Below are 16,631 nucleotides of genomic sequence, written 5' to 3' on the forward strand. Positions count from 1 at the left end.
CCTGCAATTACCCTGCTGCCTCCTCACCACTACCGGAGATATCACCTCAACCAACACCAGAACTGCTGCAACCCATCAACCTACTGTCTCCTTCCCCACCATCCTGTAGCATGTAAGCCCGAAAGGGCAGGGTCCTCTTCCCTCTGTATCAGTCTGTCATTGTTAGTTTGCTTATTGTAAGTGATATCTGTAATTTGTATGTAACCCCTTATGTACAGCACCATGGAATCAATGGTGCTATATAAATAAATAATAATAATGAAATAATTATAATAATAATAATAATCTCCTTCTGACATTTTCTGACACCAATCAATAACAGGATTGTGAATCTGCAACTGTTAGGAGTGGCGGAAGGCACTAAATAAAAATATAAATAAAGTGCCTTCGCCACTCGGGGTCCACCGTGCGGTAGATGGAGAAACCGCAGCTAGATGAGGACAGAGCACAATGGCGGTAGTGTGCACTGGGATTAACGTCACCCAGGTGCACAGGGAAAGCCCTGTTAAATCACAGAGCTATAACACAAAGCATAAACACAATAACTCTGAGCCTGAGAGTGGCACAGGTACTCAGAGTAACTAACACGGTATTGCAGTCACAGGAGTAGCCCCGAATGGCAGGACTACGTCCGTCTAGACTTACCGTAGTTAGTAGTGTATAGAGCGTTGCAACCGCAAACGCATCAAATAAGCTGCTACTGCAGCGCGGCGTGGTTAGTGCCACAAGGTGACACCGCTGGAAAACGAAGGCGCGATGTCAGACGCTAGCAAGTGTGTCTGGAGCAATGGCGCGCTGGCGCTGGTACTGGCTCTGACTCAATCCCTCACACATTCGTAATATCAAAGGAATGGGGTTTCAAATGAGTCATTCACCAGATCATGCATCCATCAACATACACACTGCAGCAAGTATGACTATACTAGCGCATGGCGGATCAGCCATGCGCGCTTTTTATAGCAAATGGGACCTTCCAAAGACTTCCAGATCTCTGAGCTGAGCCAATGGAATCTGGAGCAGGACCAGAGCACCTGACTCCTCAGCTCCAATTGGCAATTGTCCCATGAGCATGCTCAGAAGAAGGGACGAAGGACTTAGCCTCTGGAGAGAGTTGCTGTAAAGCAATCTCCTCTGCAATCTTCTTAGCATTAGACAGAGAGCAGGAGACTGCAGCATGTGAGGGTCTAGATTCCTGCCTAGTAATGGCCGAAATCTGACTCCTAACAGCAACTATGGAAACTATAGTACCAGTTAAGCAGGTAATTTCTACAACACAAAATAGGAGAAGGAGATGGATTCAGAGTGTAGTGCTCCCAACTGGAGAATCAAATCCGCTGTTGCTCTCGACCAAATTGTAAGCTAACTGTGCCTTGTCAAGGAGGATGATTTGAATGGTTCTCTCTAAAGTAACTGTTCCTAATCTTATCTTCAGAACAAGTCCTGAAACAGTAAATTTAGCAGCAACCCACAGTCAATTAACGCCAATGATAACACCTGGTTCTCAAAGGATAATATCGTATTTATCAGTACTTTATCAGCAGATGAAAAAGGTACCTGGGAGTCTGGGTGTCCTCCTCGGCTGTCACCCGGACTCAGATGTTCACCGGACATTTTGATAGCATGAGGATGAGTTGGGCAATTCTTAAGAAAATGTCTAGAGAGACCATAGTACAGAGTCTGAAATCTTGCTACATCTTCTCTACATGAAGACTGGCAACACTAACCTCCAACGGCTCCTCCTTGGGTAAATGGACCTGCTGCAGGGAAGTATAATGAGCAGACTGCTGTTCACCACATCTCTCATGGATTCTGAGGTTAATTTGTATGGCCTGAGTCATGGCCTCCATCAGAGAACAAGGGGCGTCATGAAGGACCAGAGCATCCTCGAGAGTTTTGGAAAGGCCTTTTTGAAACTGGCACCTGAACACAGCATCATTCCATAAAACTTTGGTTGACCACTGACCGGAACCTAGTACAGTAGTCCTCAGCTGTGCAACCCCCCCCCGTGTCAGGTTCATGATCTTAGACTCAGCAACCTGGGTTCTGTTGGGTTCATCATATATCGGACTTAAACTGTCTAAAAGGGCATCAACAGAAAACGATTCTGGGGCTTATGGGGACAAAGAGAATGCCCAAGTCTAAGGACCCCCTCGCAGTAGTGACATGATTATTCCCACACTCTGGAACTCCTTCCCTGACAACCGGGGGCACAGGGTGAAAAATCACCTACACCTCTCCCTGAATACCCTAATATGGTCTTTCTCTCCCAAAAATTTATCATGGAGGGATATCACAGGTTCGAGAGAGACCAACTGTACATCAGAGGGTACTGACGTCACAGTCACTGCCGACAATGGAGGGCTATAGGGGGTTTTCATCAAATTATTTATTATTTACAGTTGACTTCAGCATACAAACATGTGAATGATGTAGTGTGTCATTTTAGCATTATGGCACTTCAATTCACATTGATTTAGATACTCAGACAATTAATTTGGAAATCTAGGCCTGCTTCAGGGTTTTAATGTATCCCAATACCTAGTGACAGCAGAAGTTCCCCAATACTTTTCTTTCTGGTTGGTTCTTTAAATGGGTGGTTGGAGAATCAGAGAATTCTCACAGTGCTCAGTGCGCACAATGTGAGGATTGACAAGTCTGCAATCAAATAAAGTGACTGAAGACTTGTACTTTAAGCCCAGACAACCCCTTTAATACTTAGCTTGACAAAACAAAGTCTCAGTGATATTTTCATTAGATCTTGGTTAATTCACAATAAAACATCAAAATTATTCTGCATTCAAACACTTATGGGTAATTATGATACTCTGAATACATATTTAGTAATGTTTTCTTACAGCTGTAACTAGAATTGTATGCTTTTTTGGAAGTAATTTTAATAAATGAGAAATGATATGATAATTTGCTCTTTAGATAGGACATCGTGATTTTGATGTTGAAAAGCGACTCCGGAGAGATCTAAAGAGGACTCATGCCTTGCTGGCTGACCTGCAACTTCTTTTGGCCTCCATGGGAGACTCTGGACCACCCGTAGATCGTGGAGAACTTGAAAGAGTTCACTTACAGGTAAGCTTTTCAAAGTAACAAATTGACTAGCTCAATACTTTTAAATGGATAATGTAATGTAGGTAAATTCCTTGCTATTTTATCTCAACCACAGGTAAAACAAAGTTAAGACTGACATAGACATGACATAATAAAAAGTTATTACAGCTGCATGAATTGATTGGTTCCATGCAGAGCAAAATGCTAAATAAGGTTACCAAACACTCATAGGGTGTCATAATAATCACAGATAAGCATGAAGAAAACAAAGTGACTTATAGATCACAGTGAAAAGATGTAACCTAACTTAATTAAAGTCAAGTAAGTCATTATTTTAATCTAATAATTAACATTTTAATATTTTTCCTTATGGGAAAGCCACTATTATAAATTTGAGGCCCATGACCTTTAGTAGTGTGGTCTAATTCATAAATTTGATTCTATCCAGTTGCTGTCCATGGCTTCTTCATGACACCTGGTCAATTCATCCCAGTTGCCTAGGACTTTATTCTTAAAGTCAAAACTTTTTAAACAAGATAAAGTCACCTGTCATTAAATCTTAAATACAAGGCAAAATTGCAGAAGAGACAATTTTTATGCTTTATTTGCCGAAATTTCTACAATCATCATCAAGCCAATACTAATTATTGATTATCACAGTATTTTTTATATTTCACTTCCTTAATAAAAAATATTTTTTAGTTCATAATGGCCACTAGGTTTAGGCTATGTGCACACGTATGCAGAAAATTTCTGCATGAAAACCGGACTCCTTCCCAGAAAACGCGCGTTTTTTCCACGATTTTTGCCGCAATTTTTTCCGGAGCATCCCCAGACACATAGAAAATAGCCAGAAATGTGGAATTTACTGCGAAATTAATGAGCATGCTGCGTTTTTTACCACGAAGCGTTTATTTTGTGGTAAAAAACGCATCAATATGCACAAAAAGTGCAAAATGCATTAAAATAAATGGGAAGCTTCTTTTAGGCATTTTTTGAGCAGATTTTTATGGTAAATCCACGGGAAAAATGCAACGTGTGAACACAGCCTTAATCTATTTCACATTGGGCACATGGACATTAGCAGCAATTGCAGAACCTATATGTTTGCATAGGATCCCTCTAAGCTTTTAACCCGAGCTTCTAATTTGGTCATAGGTTGATGTGAAGGGGGGTGAACTGCGATATCACTTATGCGTATTATGATGGGTAGATCTTGTGTTATCTACTTTATATAGAGGTGTGACCTGTCATTGCAATCCTGTGATGATAATGAGACTACAGAAAAGAACATATGCACAGAACAGGAAGTGTGAGTCTAGTATAATGCTTGTAAGTCAGTGTAAAAATTGCAAGATTTCTGATTTTTAATACTGATATGGTAAAATGAAAATAAAAAACTTTTTCAAAACTTTTTTTTAAAAGATGTAATATATAAACCTGATTTACAGGTTTTTTGGGTTTGTTTTTTTTTATAATTAAGCATTCCCTTTAAAGTTGTAGGACATTTCTAAATTCTGGAATTTTATGTGATAACATTGCTTTCCACCTATTTAACAACTGTTAGAGATATAATTCAGATATTTAATAAATCCTAGGAAAGTATGTTTTTACTATTGTTTTTGCAATTTTTGCCATGTTTAAACATATGATTGGTATTTACTATGGTTGTGCTGTGAATTGCTTTTGTAACAGAAATGATACAGTTGTGGCCAAAAGTATTGACACCCCTGCAATTCTGTCAGATAATACTCAGTTTCTTCCTGAAAATGATTGCAAACACAAATTCTTTGGTATTATTATCTTCATTTAATATGTCTTAAATGAAAAAACACAAAAAGAATTGTCCTAAAACCAAGTTGGATATAATTCCACACCAAACATAAAAAAGAGGGTGGACAAAAGTATTTGCACTGTTCGAAAAATGATGTGATGCTTCTCTAATTTGTGTAATTAACAGCACCTGTAACTTACCTTTGGCTCCTGACAGGTGTTGGCAATATCTAAATCACACTTGCAGCCAGTTGACATGGATTAAAGTTGACTCAACCTCTGTCCTGTGTCCTTGTGTGTACCACATTGAGCATGGAGAAAAGAAAGAAGACCAAAGAACTGTCTGAGGACTTGAGAAACCAAATTGTGAGGAAGCATGACCAATCTCAAGGCTACAAGTCCATCTCCAAAGACCTGAATGTTCCTGTGTCTACCATGCACAGTGTCATCAAGAAGTTTAAAGCCCATGGCACTGTGGCTAACCTCCCTAGATGTGGACGTAAAAGAAAAATTGACAAGAGATTTCAACGCAAGATTGTGCGGATGTTGGATAAAGAACCTCGACTAACATCCATACAAGTTCAAGCTGCCCTGCAGTCCGAGGGTACAACAGTGTGAACCCGTACTATCCGTCGGCGTCTGAATGAAAAGGGACTTATGGTAGGAGACCCAGGAAGACCCCACTTCTTACCCCGAGACATAAAAAAGCCAGGCTGGAATTTGCCAAAACTTACCTGAAAAAGTCTAAAACATTTTGGAAGAATGTTCTCTGGTCAGATGAGACAAAAGTAGAGCTTTTTGGGCAAAGGCATCAACTTAGAGTTTACAGGAGAAAAAAAGAGGCATTCAAAGAAAAGAAAACGGTCCCTACAGTCAAACATGGCAGAGGTTCCGTGATGTTTTGGGGCTGCTTTGCTGCCTCTGGCACTGTACTGCTTGACCGTGTGCATGGCATTATGAAGTCAGAAGACTACCAACAAATTTTGCAGCATAATGTAGGGCCCAGTGTGAGAAAGCTGGGTCTCCCTCAGAGGTCATAGGTCTTCCAGCAGGACAATGACCCAAAGCAATCATTTTCAGGAAGAAACTGAGTATTATCTGACAAAATTGCAGGGGTGTCAATACTTTTGGCCACAACTGTATGTATATGTTCTAAGTTGCCATGGGCCATGCAAAACTAGCTCTTATCTCATCTGCCAAAAGAGAGCTTCCAAGAGGATTGAAAAATGAATGTACCAATGGGCTCTTTGCCACGTCCTGTTGTGTTAACTGTAATAAATATGCTCAATCTGCTACCGCACAGCTTGCCTCACTCTTCATGGCATCCCATCCCACTTGCAAACTGATCTGTGCTTCAGTGTTTAGATGGCATGTGTTCAGCTAAGGAGCTTACTATTGTGGCCACTGCAAGGATTAAAACTGTCCATAATCCTTTCAACAGTTGGTTTTGTTCTGCTCTAAAAATAAACACTGTGCAAAATAAACCAGAATGGAAAGTGACCACGTAGGGAAAGCCAGCGAATTGTAACACAGCTGTCTCAGCAATTGGGTGCCAAAATTCTTTAACATACAATGGGAAATTCTGTATGGAAATGAAGTTTAACTATGAATGTTTTGCACACTAATTATCTTGTACTAGCACATGGTAAATCATAATATAAGACACATTTGCTTCTAAAATGAAAGTCAGTAAAATGTTTCAACACAAACCAATGAAATTTAATACTTTATTGTAATTATATAAAATATATATTTTTTTTACTGAGAAACTTTAGCACTTCTGTCCATTGTCTGTGCATGGAATTGCAGCTTAGCCCAATTTACAACATGGACACAACTTACAGACCAGATCACGACCTCAGATGGAAGTGATACTGTTTATGGAAAAAAGCAGACCCTGATTTCTAATATCAGCTTAGGGTGGGAGTATAGCGCTCACTGGTCACCGTATACCATAATTTTTATATCTCAGAAGTTGGCATCTCTCAATTAAAAATACCCTGTAAGGTCTTCAGCATGTAATCGAGAAAGGGATGACCTGATTCACCTGTTCTGCTAATTACTCAGATACTGAACTGCTGTGTCTATGGCGTGACTATCCTTATGGACTAGGTGTCTTTATCAGGTATCATACAAAATTAAAAATCAAAAGTTTTTATAAAATTGCATTGACTTGAATTTTAATCAAAGCTGCAATGAACATTGGAAAAATACAACATGACCCTCTAAAAATAATGGGCGATAGTTGTCCAAAATAGCACTAAATTAAAGATAAAACTGTTTAGTAAAAAACGAGGTTGTACTGTGTGAGCAGATTTTTGAGTCCTACATGAAGTATCTCAGAATATTATTTTCTTCTCAATTAGATTTTTGTTTTTTTCTTTTTTAACTTAAAAAAGGTTGTCCACTACCCTGACTCAGTTACTGGTTTTGTCATAATGACTCTTGGTAGTCTGATGTAATGTGGTGCACTCCTAATAGTCCAGAAAACAAGGAGGCCACAGAGGCTATTGATAAACTTTACTTGTTGCGCGAATGCACATATACATCCAGATAAATGATTGTTGAACAGAGATTAAGTTCCAATTCAGCAGTCACATTTACTTTCCAGTATAGTAATGCAGATATAAAAATGGTACAGTGATTCCTGAGTCTCAACTTCTGCTTATATACACAGTCCTTATCTCACAGCTTTCTGAAGTTGAGGCAGTGGTTTCTTTTTTACAGGAGTTCCTGGCTGTCTCCTTCCTGCTCCTTCACTTTTCTAGACAATGCACTGGTGCACACAAAATATCTCTATATCTAACATTACTAAACCAAGACCTGGTCATGTGGTCTAACCATGTGACCGCATGGCCATATATGAAAAGCAGGGCTGCTTTGTTAACTCTTCACAACCTCCCGATAGCAGAACATAAAAAATGCATCATTTTGCACATATACAAACCACTTCTATTTACTGACTTCTAAGATACATTTTCTGCAAAGGGAAATTAGAACTTTGTGCAAGCATAATGAGATAGCTGCCAGCTCTGCTACATCTTTAAGGATCATACACAACAACTTTATTCATTGTAATCAGTTTACCTCCACGATACTTATAAGGTAGTAGCCAACCCCTTTATTAGCGTGGCTCTGTTTAAAATGTGAAATTTTTTCTTCATATTTTGTGTTAAAAAAATGTTGCTCTCCTCATTTTGTTAAAAAATACACATAAACCAGACCTGTCACCAGATTTCACAATACAAGCTGCCCACATTATTATTCATATCACTTAGATTTGATGAGGCTGGTATACTTTAAAAATAAATGTAAGAATAGCTGTATAATCCGTTTATGAGTCCAGATAAAGAGTGAGAGAACTCATAAGTACAACTGTATTCAGTCTCTCTTCACCCATCCAGCCTGACAAACAGCTGCTGCTTGTACTGAGGAGTATGAGATTTCAGCAGCAGCAGTAATGAAGGTCACTGAGGAGCTGTGAATCAACTAGGTGGGTGTAGATTGAGTTTACAGAGGACTTGTCGTGTCCAAAAATGCTATTTACTTGAAGATATAGGAATAATCTGCAGGTACATAGCATTAATATCCCGTCTTGATGAATTAGTGGAAGAGTGGCAACAAGGAGAAAATTAAGTTATGTCCGCCCGGTTGCTGATTTGTATTTTTCCAGGCATTTGTATTCTACCTATCCAGTGTTTGCTTTTTCCAGTTTCTGTATGGTTGCTTACATCTCCAATATTTTATATGAATATGTTTTTAATTCAATTAAGAGTAATTTTTGTATTCAGTTTTTGGAGGATTTTTTTTCCCAACATGTTTTATTGATTTAAAGAGCATTACAATAAAAGATTATCATACAAGTCTTGAAGTAACAAGCTATTTGACAGGTGTAAAACTCACAATATTGGTTTAAAGAGCATTACCAGAAAGTAAGTCATACAGGTTTGAAGAAATCAAGCTTATTTGATGCTTCTTTGACAGGCATAATACTCATACATGACCCCCGCCTCCTTTAACACTTCTTCCCCCCAACATATAAACCCCTTAAACGACTCTGCATTTGATTAACGATCAACAGGCTCAAGGAACAGTGTTCTGCCTTCTTCCATGTATGACACTGTGTGGATTCCAGCATACAGCTTAACCTTTCATCCAATCCCAGAAACATGACTGTATGGGTGCTTAAGTCTTTATTTATTGGGATGATATGGACAACAATGGGAGATGATAACAGATGCTATAGTAGGACACAGTAGTAGATGAGATAAGGGGTTGTTGTACAAGGTTGTAGATGATATCAGAGATTGTTGAACACAGATATGGATGATTCAGGTAAAAACTATAGAGACAGATATAATGCAGCATGTCAGTACTGGTAGATAATATACAATACACAAATACTGGCAGGTAATCACAGCAATACAAGGTATTATCTCAACAGTAGCATTCATACAGGATGCTGTTATATTGGCAGCATGCATTATATAGAAGCTGAGCAGTACAACATACACAGAAGCAAAGGAGAAAGATAACTGACACACTAATGGCTGCCAGCTTTACACTCACTGAACATAGGATGCACAACTATCATGCAGTGTACTAGCATTACAAGAGCTGAACATGCATTGCAAACATTATGAGGAATGCATTATGGTCAGCTAACAGAGATGCATAACATACAGGGGTTGGACAAAATAATGGAAACACCTAACGTTTTGGCATCATAATCTTTGAACATGTTATAAACATGCAAACCGTGACATATGGTAATGTTTTGTAGTTGATTATTTGTGATATGTGTATGTAAATTAACTGTTTGTAGAATTGTAAGAACATTGATGAGAACCTGATACCAATGACAGACCCCTCGGATTTTCAAAGAGGCCAAATTGTTGGTGCTCATATGGCAGGCGCTAGTGTAACAGAAAGTGCCTGAATGCTTGGCGTGTCAAGAGGTACTGTCTCCAAAGTAATGACTGCATTTGAAAGAGAAGGAAAAACGCCCGCAGCAAAGCACAGGTCCGGCCGAAAGTCAAAGTTGACTGAGAGAGACTGTCGGACTCTAAAGCAAATTGTGAGAGAGGATCGCAAGACCATGGCTCTGAAAATCACTGCTGAGCTCAATGAACACCTACAGAACCCAGTTTCCACGAAAACTGTTCGTCGGGAGCTGCACAAATCTGGATTCCATGGAAGAGCTGCAATTAGAAAACCGCTGCTCTCAATGACAAATGTTTCCAAGCGTTTAGAGTGGTGTAGAAACCTCTAGAATTGTTCCCTCGAGCAGTGGAAACGTGATATTCTCAGACGAATCATTTACCCTATTTCCGACCTCTGGCCGAGTGTACGTTTGGAGACAGCCGAAAGAAGCATTCCATCCAGACTGCCTTCTCCCAACCGTAAAACATGGCGGAGGTTCTGTGATGATCTGGGGTGCTATTTCGTGGAGATCGGCTGGGCCAATGATATCCCTTCATGGAAGAATTAACAGCCAAGATTATTTAGGCATTTTGGGCGACCAAGTTCATCCTATGGTTCAAGCACTGTTCCCGGAGGGGAACGCCATCTTTCAGGATGATAATGCACCAATTCAGACAGCTAGAATCGTTAAAGCATGGCACGAGGAACATTCTAATGAAGTTGAGCATCTCATCTGGCCCCCACAATCCCCAGACCTCAACATTATTGAACATTTATGGTCAATTTTAGAGATTCAAGTTAGACGTCGATTTCCGCCGCCATCGTCACTCAAAGAACTGTAGGGTGTTTTAACTGAAGAATGGGCTAAAATCCCTTTGGAAACAATTCACACCTTGTAAGAATCCATACCTCGGAGAATTGAGGCTGTAATCGCCGCAAAAGGTGGACCTACACCATATTAAAATAACTTTTGTTGATGTTTCCAGGTGTTTCCATTATTTTGTCCAACCCCTGTATATTCATAAATGCATTAAACCTTACTGGAATCCGCTTGTTATAAGCAATGGTTTTGCAGAGAGCTGAGCTGAGCACATGTGGGCTACTCAGGAGTTCAGCAGGAATGGTTACATGCCGCAAAACCCAGGCAGGAAGAAGGGGCTGTTCTGAACAGTTAACCATTTGGGGAAGCAGAGGATTCCAAACTCACGAATAAGAAAGAGAAGGGCAACTTATGACACCTACTGGTGATAGCTGGAACAGCACTTAAAATGTCTAGCTGCACATAATGGGCAGAACAAATAGGATTATGTCCGCTAATTTTCTGAAGAAAATACAACTGCGTGTTTTCAAATGTGCATGTTTTTATATTCTTCACATAGATTTACACTATTACATACATTATTAGATCTTTTAGAGCTGATTAGGCTGATTTGCTGTATAATCCTTTAAAGCTTTAAAGGGAACCTATCATGTCCAAGAACGCTATTTACATGCAGACATATGAAAAAAGATGCCCTATTGATCACAACACGGAGGACTGTGAGACAAAGCAATACTCTAAAATAATGTATATTTTTTGAATGGACTGGTTAGACACCCTGACAAATAAAAAGAAATTGACTGGGAAGTTTTTAAGTACATGGTCATTGTTCATGCCATCACTGTCTCAAGACACCAGGGACAAACTAAAGACACATTTTTGTCTTATTTGCATCTTAATTTATACCTCCATTGCAGAAGGGCAGTTACATTATCCAGTGAATCGCTGTTCAGTCCATACAATGCCGCTGATGGATACCAGAAGACCTCTTGTATTGGAGATAGTGAATGTTAATGGGATGGATAAGTGGCCACTTTGTAGAATAAGTGATTTTAGTACATTGTTTATTTGCTGTTAGGTTTTGAAATGGCAACAACATTTGTAACTACTGATCATGAAATTGGCACAATAAAAATATCAAACACTATGGAAGTATCTTTTATGGGGAATTATTGCTATGGAAATAAATTATATTGTGGTGATTTCTGTTTCTGCTGGGCATTAGCATTTTACCTTACATGGTCGATCTTTCTGACACTGAAAAGATATAGTAAAGCAAAAGCTGACATTTCAAGAAGTATGAATGTGTATTTTTTGGACAGGCTGCTTCACAAACATAAAACTTTAGCAAGACTTGAAGGTATGAATTATGCTTGAAATCCTTTGTTTTCAAAGTTGAAAGCGTTGTGGAGATGTCCACAAGGTTTGGTTGATGATCTTGCGCACAGGACATGAATACACACCCACTCCCTCTCTTCAAATTGACAGCTCTCAACAAGCTCAAAGTAAAAGGCCAAAGTAAATTGAGGGTGAATGATTGAAAATAAAATGATATTTGGATGCTTTTTATTCACAGAGAAATAGTCTTATCGAAAGAGATGAAAACTTTACAATTTCTCTGTGGGAAATAACATAGAAAGTATAGAAAACATCTAAGCAGAATATGAATAGGTTTCATAATTGTATGTGTGTAGTATCCACAGCAGAATTTAGTGAAAGCAGAAAGAGATCATCTGAGTGTATCTTCTGCATGTGAAAGCTGACCAATCCTACTCCAGCCAACGACACATAATCATACCGGTAAAGAATTCAATTTCAAGTTAAGACCATTATTTCTACTCCCTGGAAAATCTATTGAGTAAATCCGCAAAAAATTTTTGTGAGTAAATTCTACATTTTTTGCTCTGTTTTGTTACAATGCATATAATATAATTTATAGCTTTGATTTGCGACTGCTTGACAGCCTGAATACATGTGGGGATTCCCCAACAAACAGGCATTCCTCACATGTATTCAGCCTGTCTAGCAGCCACAAATCATGCAGCTGCGTCTGCAAACACTAAATCTCCAAGCACGCCAAAATACTCGGAGGTCACCAGAGAATGCTTGGGAAAACTAGAGCAACGAGTATACTCGCTCATCACTAGTAGATACATTAGTGGGAAAATATATTTAATGATTAAAGACCTTATTAAAAGTTTCCGCTTTTTATGTAAATTGTGACTAAACGTCTTTTTTAAAGCACCACTCTGTGTGTTTTTCTTATTGTGGCACTGGAATGTAATTTCCCCACCCTTAGTATTACACTTACCAGTCACCATCTTCTTCTGGTCTGGTCGTCTTCTGCAGTGTTTGCTGGGCGAGCCAGAAATCCCCCCTCAATGTAAGTCTTTGAGAGTCAAATTGAGGCTTATGTCTGTTCAGTCAGAAGTTGTGGTCATAAATAAGTGGTACCGGACTGGAACGGCACCGGAACGTTTGAACATGGTGGCTGTTAAGTATAATACTAGGGTCAGGAAACATAGTTGTACCATTCCAGCTCCAAAATAAAATAAAATGCTTGAGTGGTGCTTTAAAAAAAACCCAATATATTATAGACCCTCTGCACTGTCAGCGTCTTCACTGTTGACTGTGAAGGTCTAGGCCTGAGACTCCCATAGATTGCTTCAAGCACTAGGCAGAAGCACTCAGCTCATATATGAGGGTGTGCAGCAGCAAGCGCCCGAGTCTGTTCAGCCCTGTATGTGAGCTGAAAGCTTTTGTCCTGTTCCTTAAGTGATACGGGGTAGCCTCAAGATTGCCACTGATCAACTAAAAAAAGTGGTTTCAGTACTGAAGTATATGCAGAACAGGCTGCAGAATGACTACTGGATCAAGACTGTTTTGCATATTCTCAATTACTCCTACAAATGGGTCTGGCTCCTTTTAAAGCCAGCACAGTCAATAAGGCAAAATGGGGTGGAGATAGCCTGATGACTTGTACCTGGGATGGTTTACTAAACTGCTCGGCCACACCTATATTGCACCATGTACCTATTTAGCATATATGAATAAAGGATGATTTATTAAAAACGAGCCAACATGCAAGGTACAGTTTATTGCAGGGCACATTCCCTAAATTTACTAATGGAAAACGAAGATTTATCTACTATATCTGTTTTATCATTATCTATAACTTTATAACCCTATACCCTGTTCCCTGTACATTGCCTCTGTGTTCACGTTATAGGGGCTACCTATCGTATGAACATTTCATTTTACTTAAATGCATGCAATTAGTACTAACATACAGTACATGTATTTTGGGCCAAAAATAATGTTTGCAGTTGAGTTTCATTACACATTTTGCATCATTTTGCATTTATAGGCTCTTTATTTCCCTGCACATTCAACTTTGATGAAAGCTGTGGTCATCAATCAGCTGAGTGGAGCTCAGAAAAAGACCAAATATTTACATACACTCAGGAGACTAACATAGCGGGCTGATGGATTCTCAATTAACTAATTTTACAGCCAGAAATAGACAGTGCAAAACAGAGGCTATAAAGGGAAAACGTTGCAAAAATTTTACTGAAACATAATTATTTTTTTACTCAAAATACATGCATGTAAGCAAAAAAAAAGTCCCTAAGGGTGATAATTAGTGATGTGAGAATGCGCTCTGATCAGGTGTTATCTGAGCATGCTCGTGTGCTAACCGAGTGTCTTCGGCATTCTCGAATAATATGTTCAAAACCCCGCTGCCGCATGTCTCGGGTCTGTTTGACAGCCGCAGCAGATACAAGTGTTGCAAGCAATACCTGTATGTTTTGCTGTTGTCAAAACAGACCCGAGACATGCGGCAGCGGGGTTTTGAACATATTATTCAAGAATGCCGAAGACACTCGGTTAGCACACGAGCATGCTCAGATAACACTTGATCCGGGCACGTTCTCACATCGCTATTGATAACCCCTTTAACTAAGCTTCCAGTGAAAAAATCCCACAGTCAGGTTCTCTAAAGCTAACTTCTTGGTATACTGTGAACATGACATGGTGGGATTGATAAAACTAATTTGGAGGACACCATCCATTGGGACAGAATCAACTTTAACATACCTAGCATGAACTATATTAAGGAAGAAAAAGTATGCATACAATATGGATCACTTTTAAAAAATATATATTTTATTTACGACTTAATCATGACAAGTCACAAACAAACATGATAACAAACAATTAAAAAGACCCAAAATAATGGCCATGACTAGTGTTGAGCGATACCATCCGATATCGTGAAATATCAGATCGGATTGGATCGGACCGATACCCAAAAAGTATCGGGTATCGCCGATTCCGATACCGGAAACCCCATTCAAGTCAATGGGGCACAAATATCGGAATGAAAATAAACCCTTTCTTTACTTGCACATCCAGTTCGGGAGGGGGGAAGAGTGTGGGCGGTGCGTAGCCGGACACTGTGCGTGTCTGCGCGTGTGGGTGTGTATGGGCCTCTCGGGGGTCTGTGCGGGCCTGCCGGGGGTCTGTGCGGGCCTGCCGGGGTCTGTGCGGGCTGCTGGAGGTCTGTGCGGGCTTCCGGGGGTCTGTGCGGGCCTGCTGGGGGTCTGTATGGGACGTACTACATATATACAACATTCATACAACATACATACAGTGGGGAAAAAAAGTATTTAGTCAGTCAGCAATAGTGCAAGTTCCACCACTTAAAAAGATGAGAGGCGTCTGTAATTTACATCATAGGTAGACCTCAACTATGGGAGACAAACTGAGAAAAAAAAATCCAGAAAATCACATTGTCTGTTTTTTTTTCATTTTATTTGCATATTATGGTGGAAAATAAGTATTTGGTCAGAAACAAAATTTCATCTCAATACTTTGTGATATATCCTTTGTTGGCAATGACAGAGGTCAAACGTTTTCTGTAAGTCTTCACAAGGTTGCCACACACTGTTGTTGGTATGTTGGCCCATTCCTCCATGCAGATCTCCTCTAGAGCAGTGATGTTTTTGGCTTTTCGCTTGGCAACACGGACTTTCAACTCCCTCCAAAGGTTTTCTATAGGGTTGAGATCTGGAGACTGGCTAGGCCACTCCAGGACCTTGAAATGCTTCTTACGAAGCCACTCCTTCGTTGCCCTGGCGGTGTGCTTTGGATCATTGTCATGTTGAAAGACCCAGCCATGTTTCATCTTCAATGCCCTTGCTGATGGAAGGAGGTTTGCCCTCAAAATCTCACGATACATGGCCCCATTCATTCTTTCATGTACCCGGATCAGTCGTCCTGGCCCCTTTGCAGAGAAACAGCCCCAAAGCATGATGTTTCCACCACCATGCTTTACAGTAGGTATGGTGTTTGATGGATGCAACTCAGTATTCTTTTTCCTCCAAACACGACAAGTTGTGTTTCTACCAAACAGTTCCAGTTTGGTTTCATCAGACCATAGGACATTCTCCCAAAACTCCTCTGGATCATCCAAATGCTCTCTAGCAAACTTCAGACGGGCCCGGACATGTACAGGCTTAAGCAGTGGGACACGTCTGGCACTGCAGGATCTGAGTCCATGGTGGCGTAGTGTGTTACTTATGGTAGGCCTTGTTACATTGGTCCCAGCTCTCTGCAGTTCATTCACTAGGTCCCCCTGCGTGGTTCTGGGATTTTTGCTCACCGTTCTTGTGATCATTCTGACCCCACGGGGTGGGATTTTGCGTGGAGCATCAGATCGAGGGAGATTATCAGTGGTCTTGTATGTCTTCCATTTTCTAATTATTGCTCCCACAGTTGATTTCTTCACTCCAAGCTGGTTGGCTATTGCAGATTCAGTCTTCCCAGCCTGGTGCAGGGCTACAATTTTGTTTCTGGTGTCCTTTGACAGCTCTTTGGTCTTCACCATAGTGGAGTTTGGAGTCAGACTGTTTGAGGGTGTGCACAGGTGTCTTTTTATACTGATAACAAGTTTAAACAGGTGCCATTACTACAGGTAATGAGTGGAGGAAAGAGGAGACTCTTAAAGAAGAAGTTACAGGTCTGTGAGAGCCAGAAATCTTGATTGCTT

General features: G+C 40.0%; 1 protein-coding gene across 1 annotated transcript in view; it reads left to right on the forward strand.

Moving 5' to 3' along the window:
* The window catches only part of MYO18B (myosin XVIIIB), a 972,020-nt gene that overhangs the window by 644,718 nt on the left and 310,671 nt on the right, over positions 1-16,631 (forward strand). Inside the window, exon 34 of the mRNA XM_073582823.1 lies at positions 2,932-3,084. Coding sequence (XP_073438924.1) covers positions 2,932-3,084 — 153 coding nt within the window. The remainder of the gene's footprint in view (positions 1-2,931; positions 3,085-16,631) is intronic.

Source organism: Dendrobates tinctorius, unplaced genomic scaffold (genome assembly GCF_039654945.1).
Source record: "Dendrobates tinctorius isolate UK_male_01 unplaced genomic scaffold, ASM3965494v1 ptg000073l, whole genome shotgun sequence".
Classification (NCBI taxonomy): domain Eukaryota; kingdom Metazoa; phylum Chordata; class Amphibia; order Anura; family Dendrobatidae; genus Dendrobates; species Dendrobates tinctorius.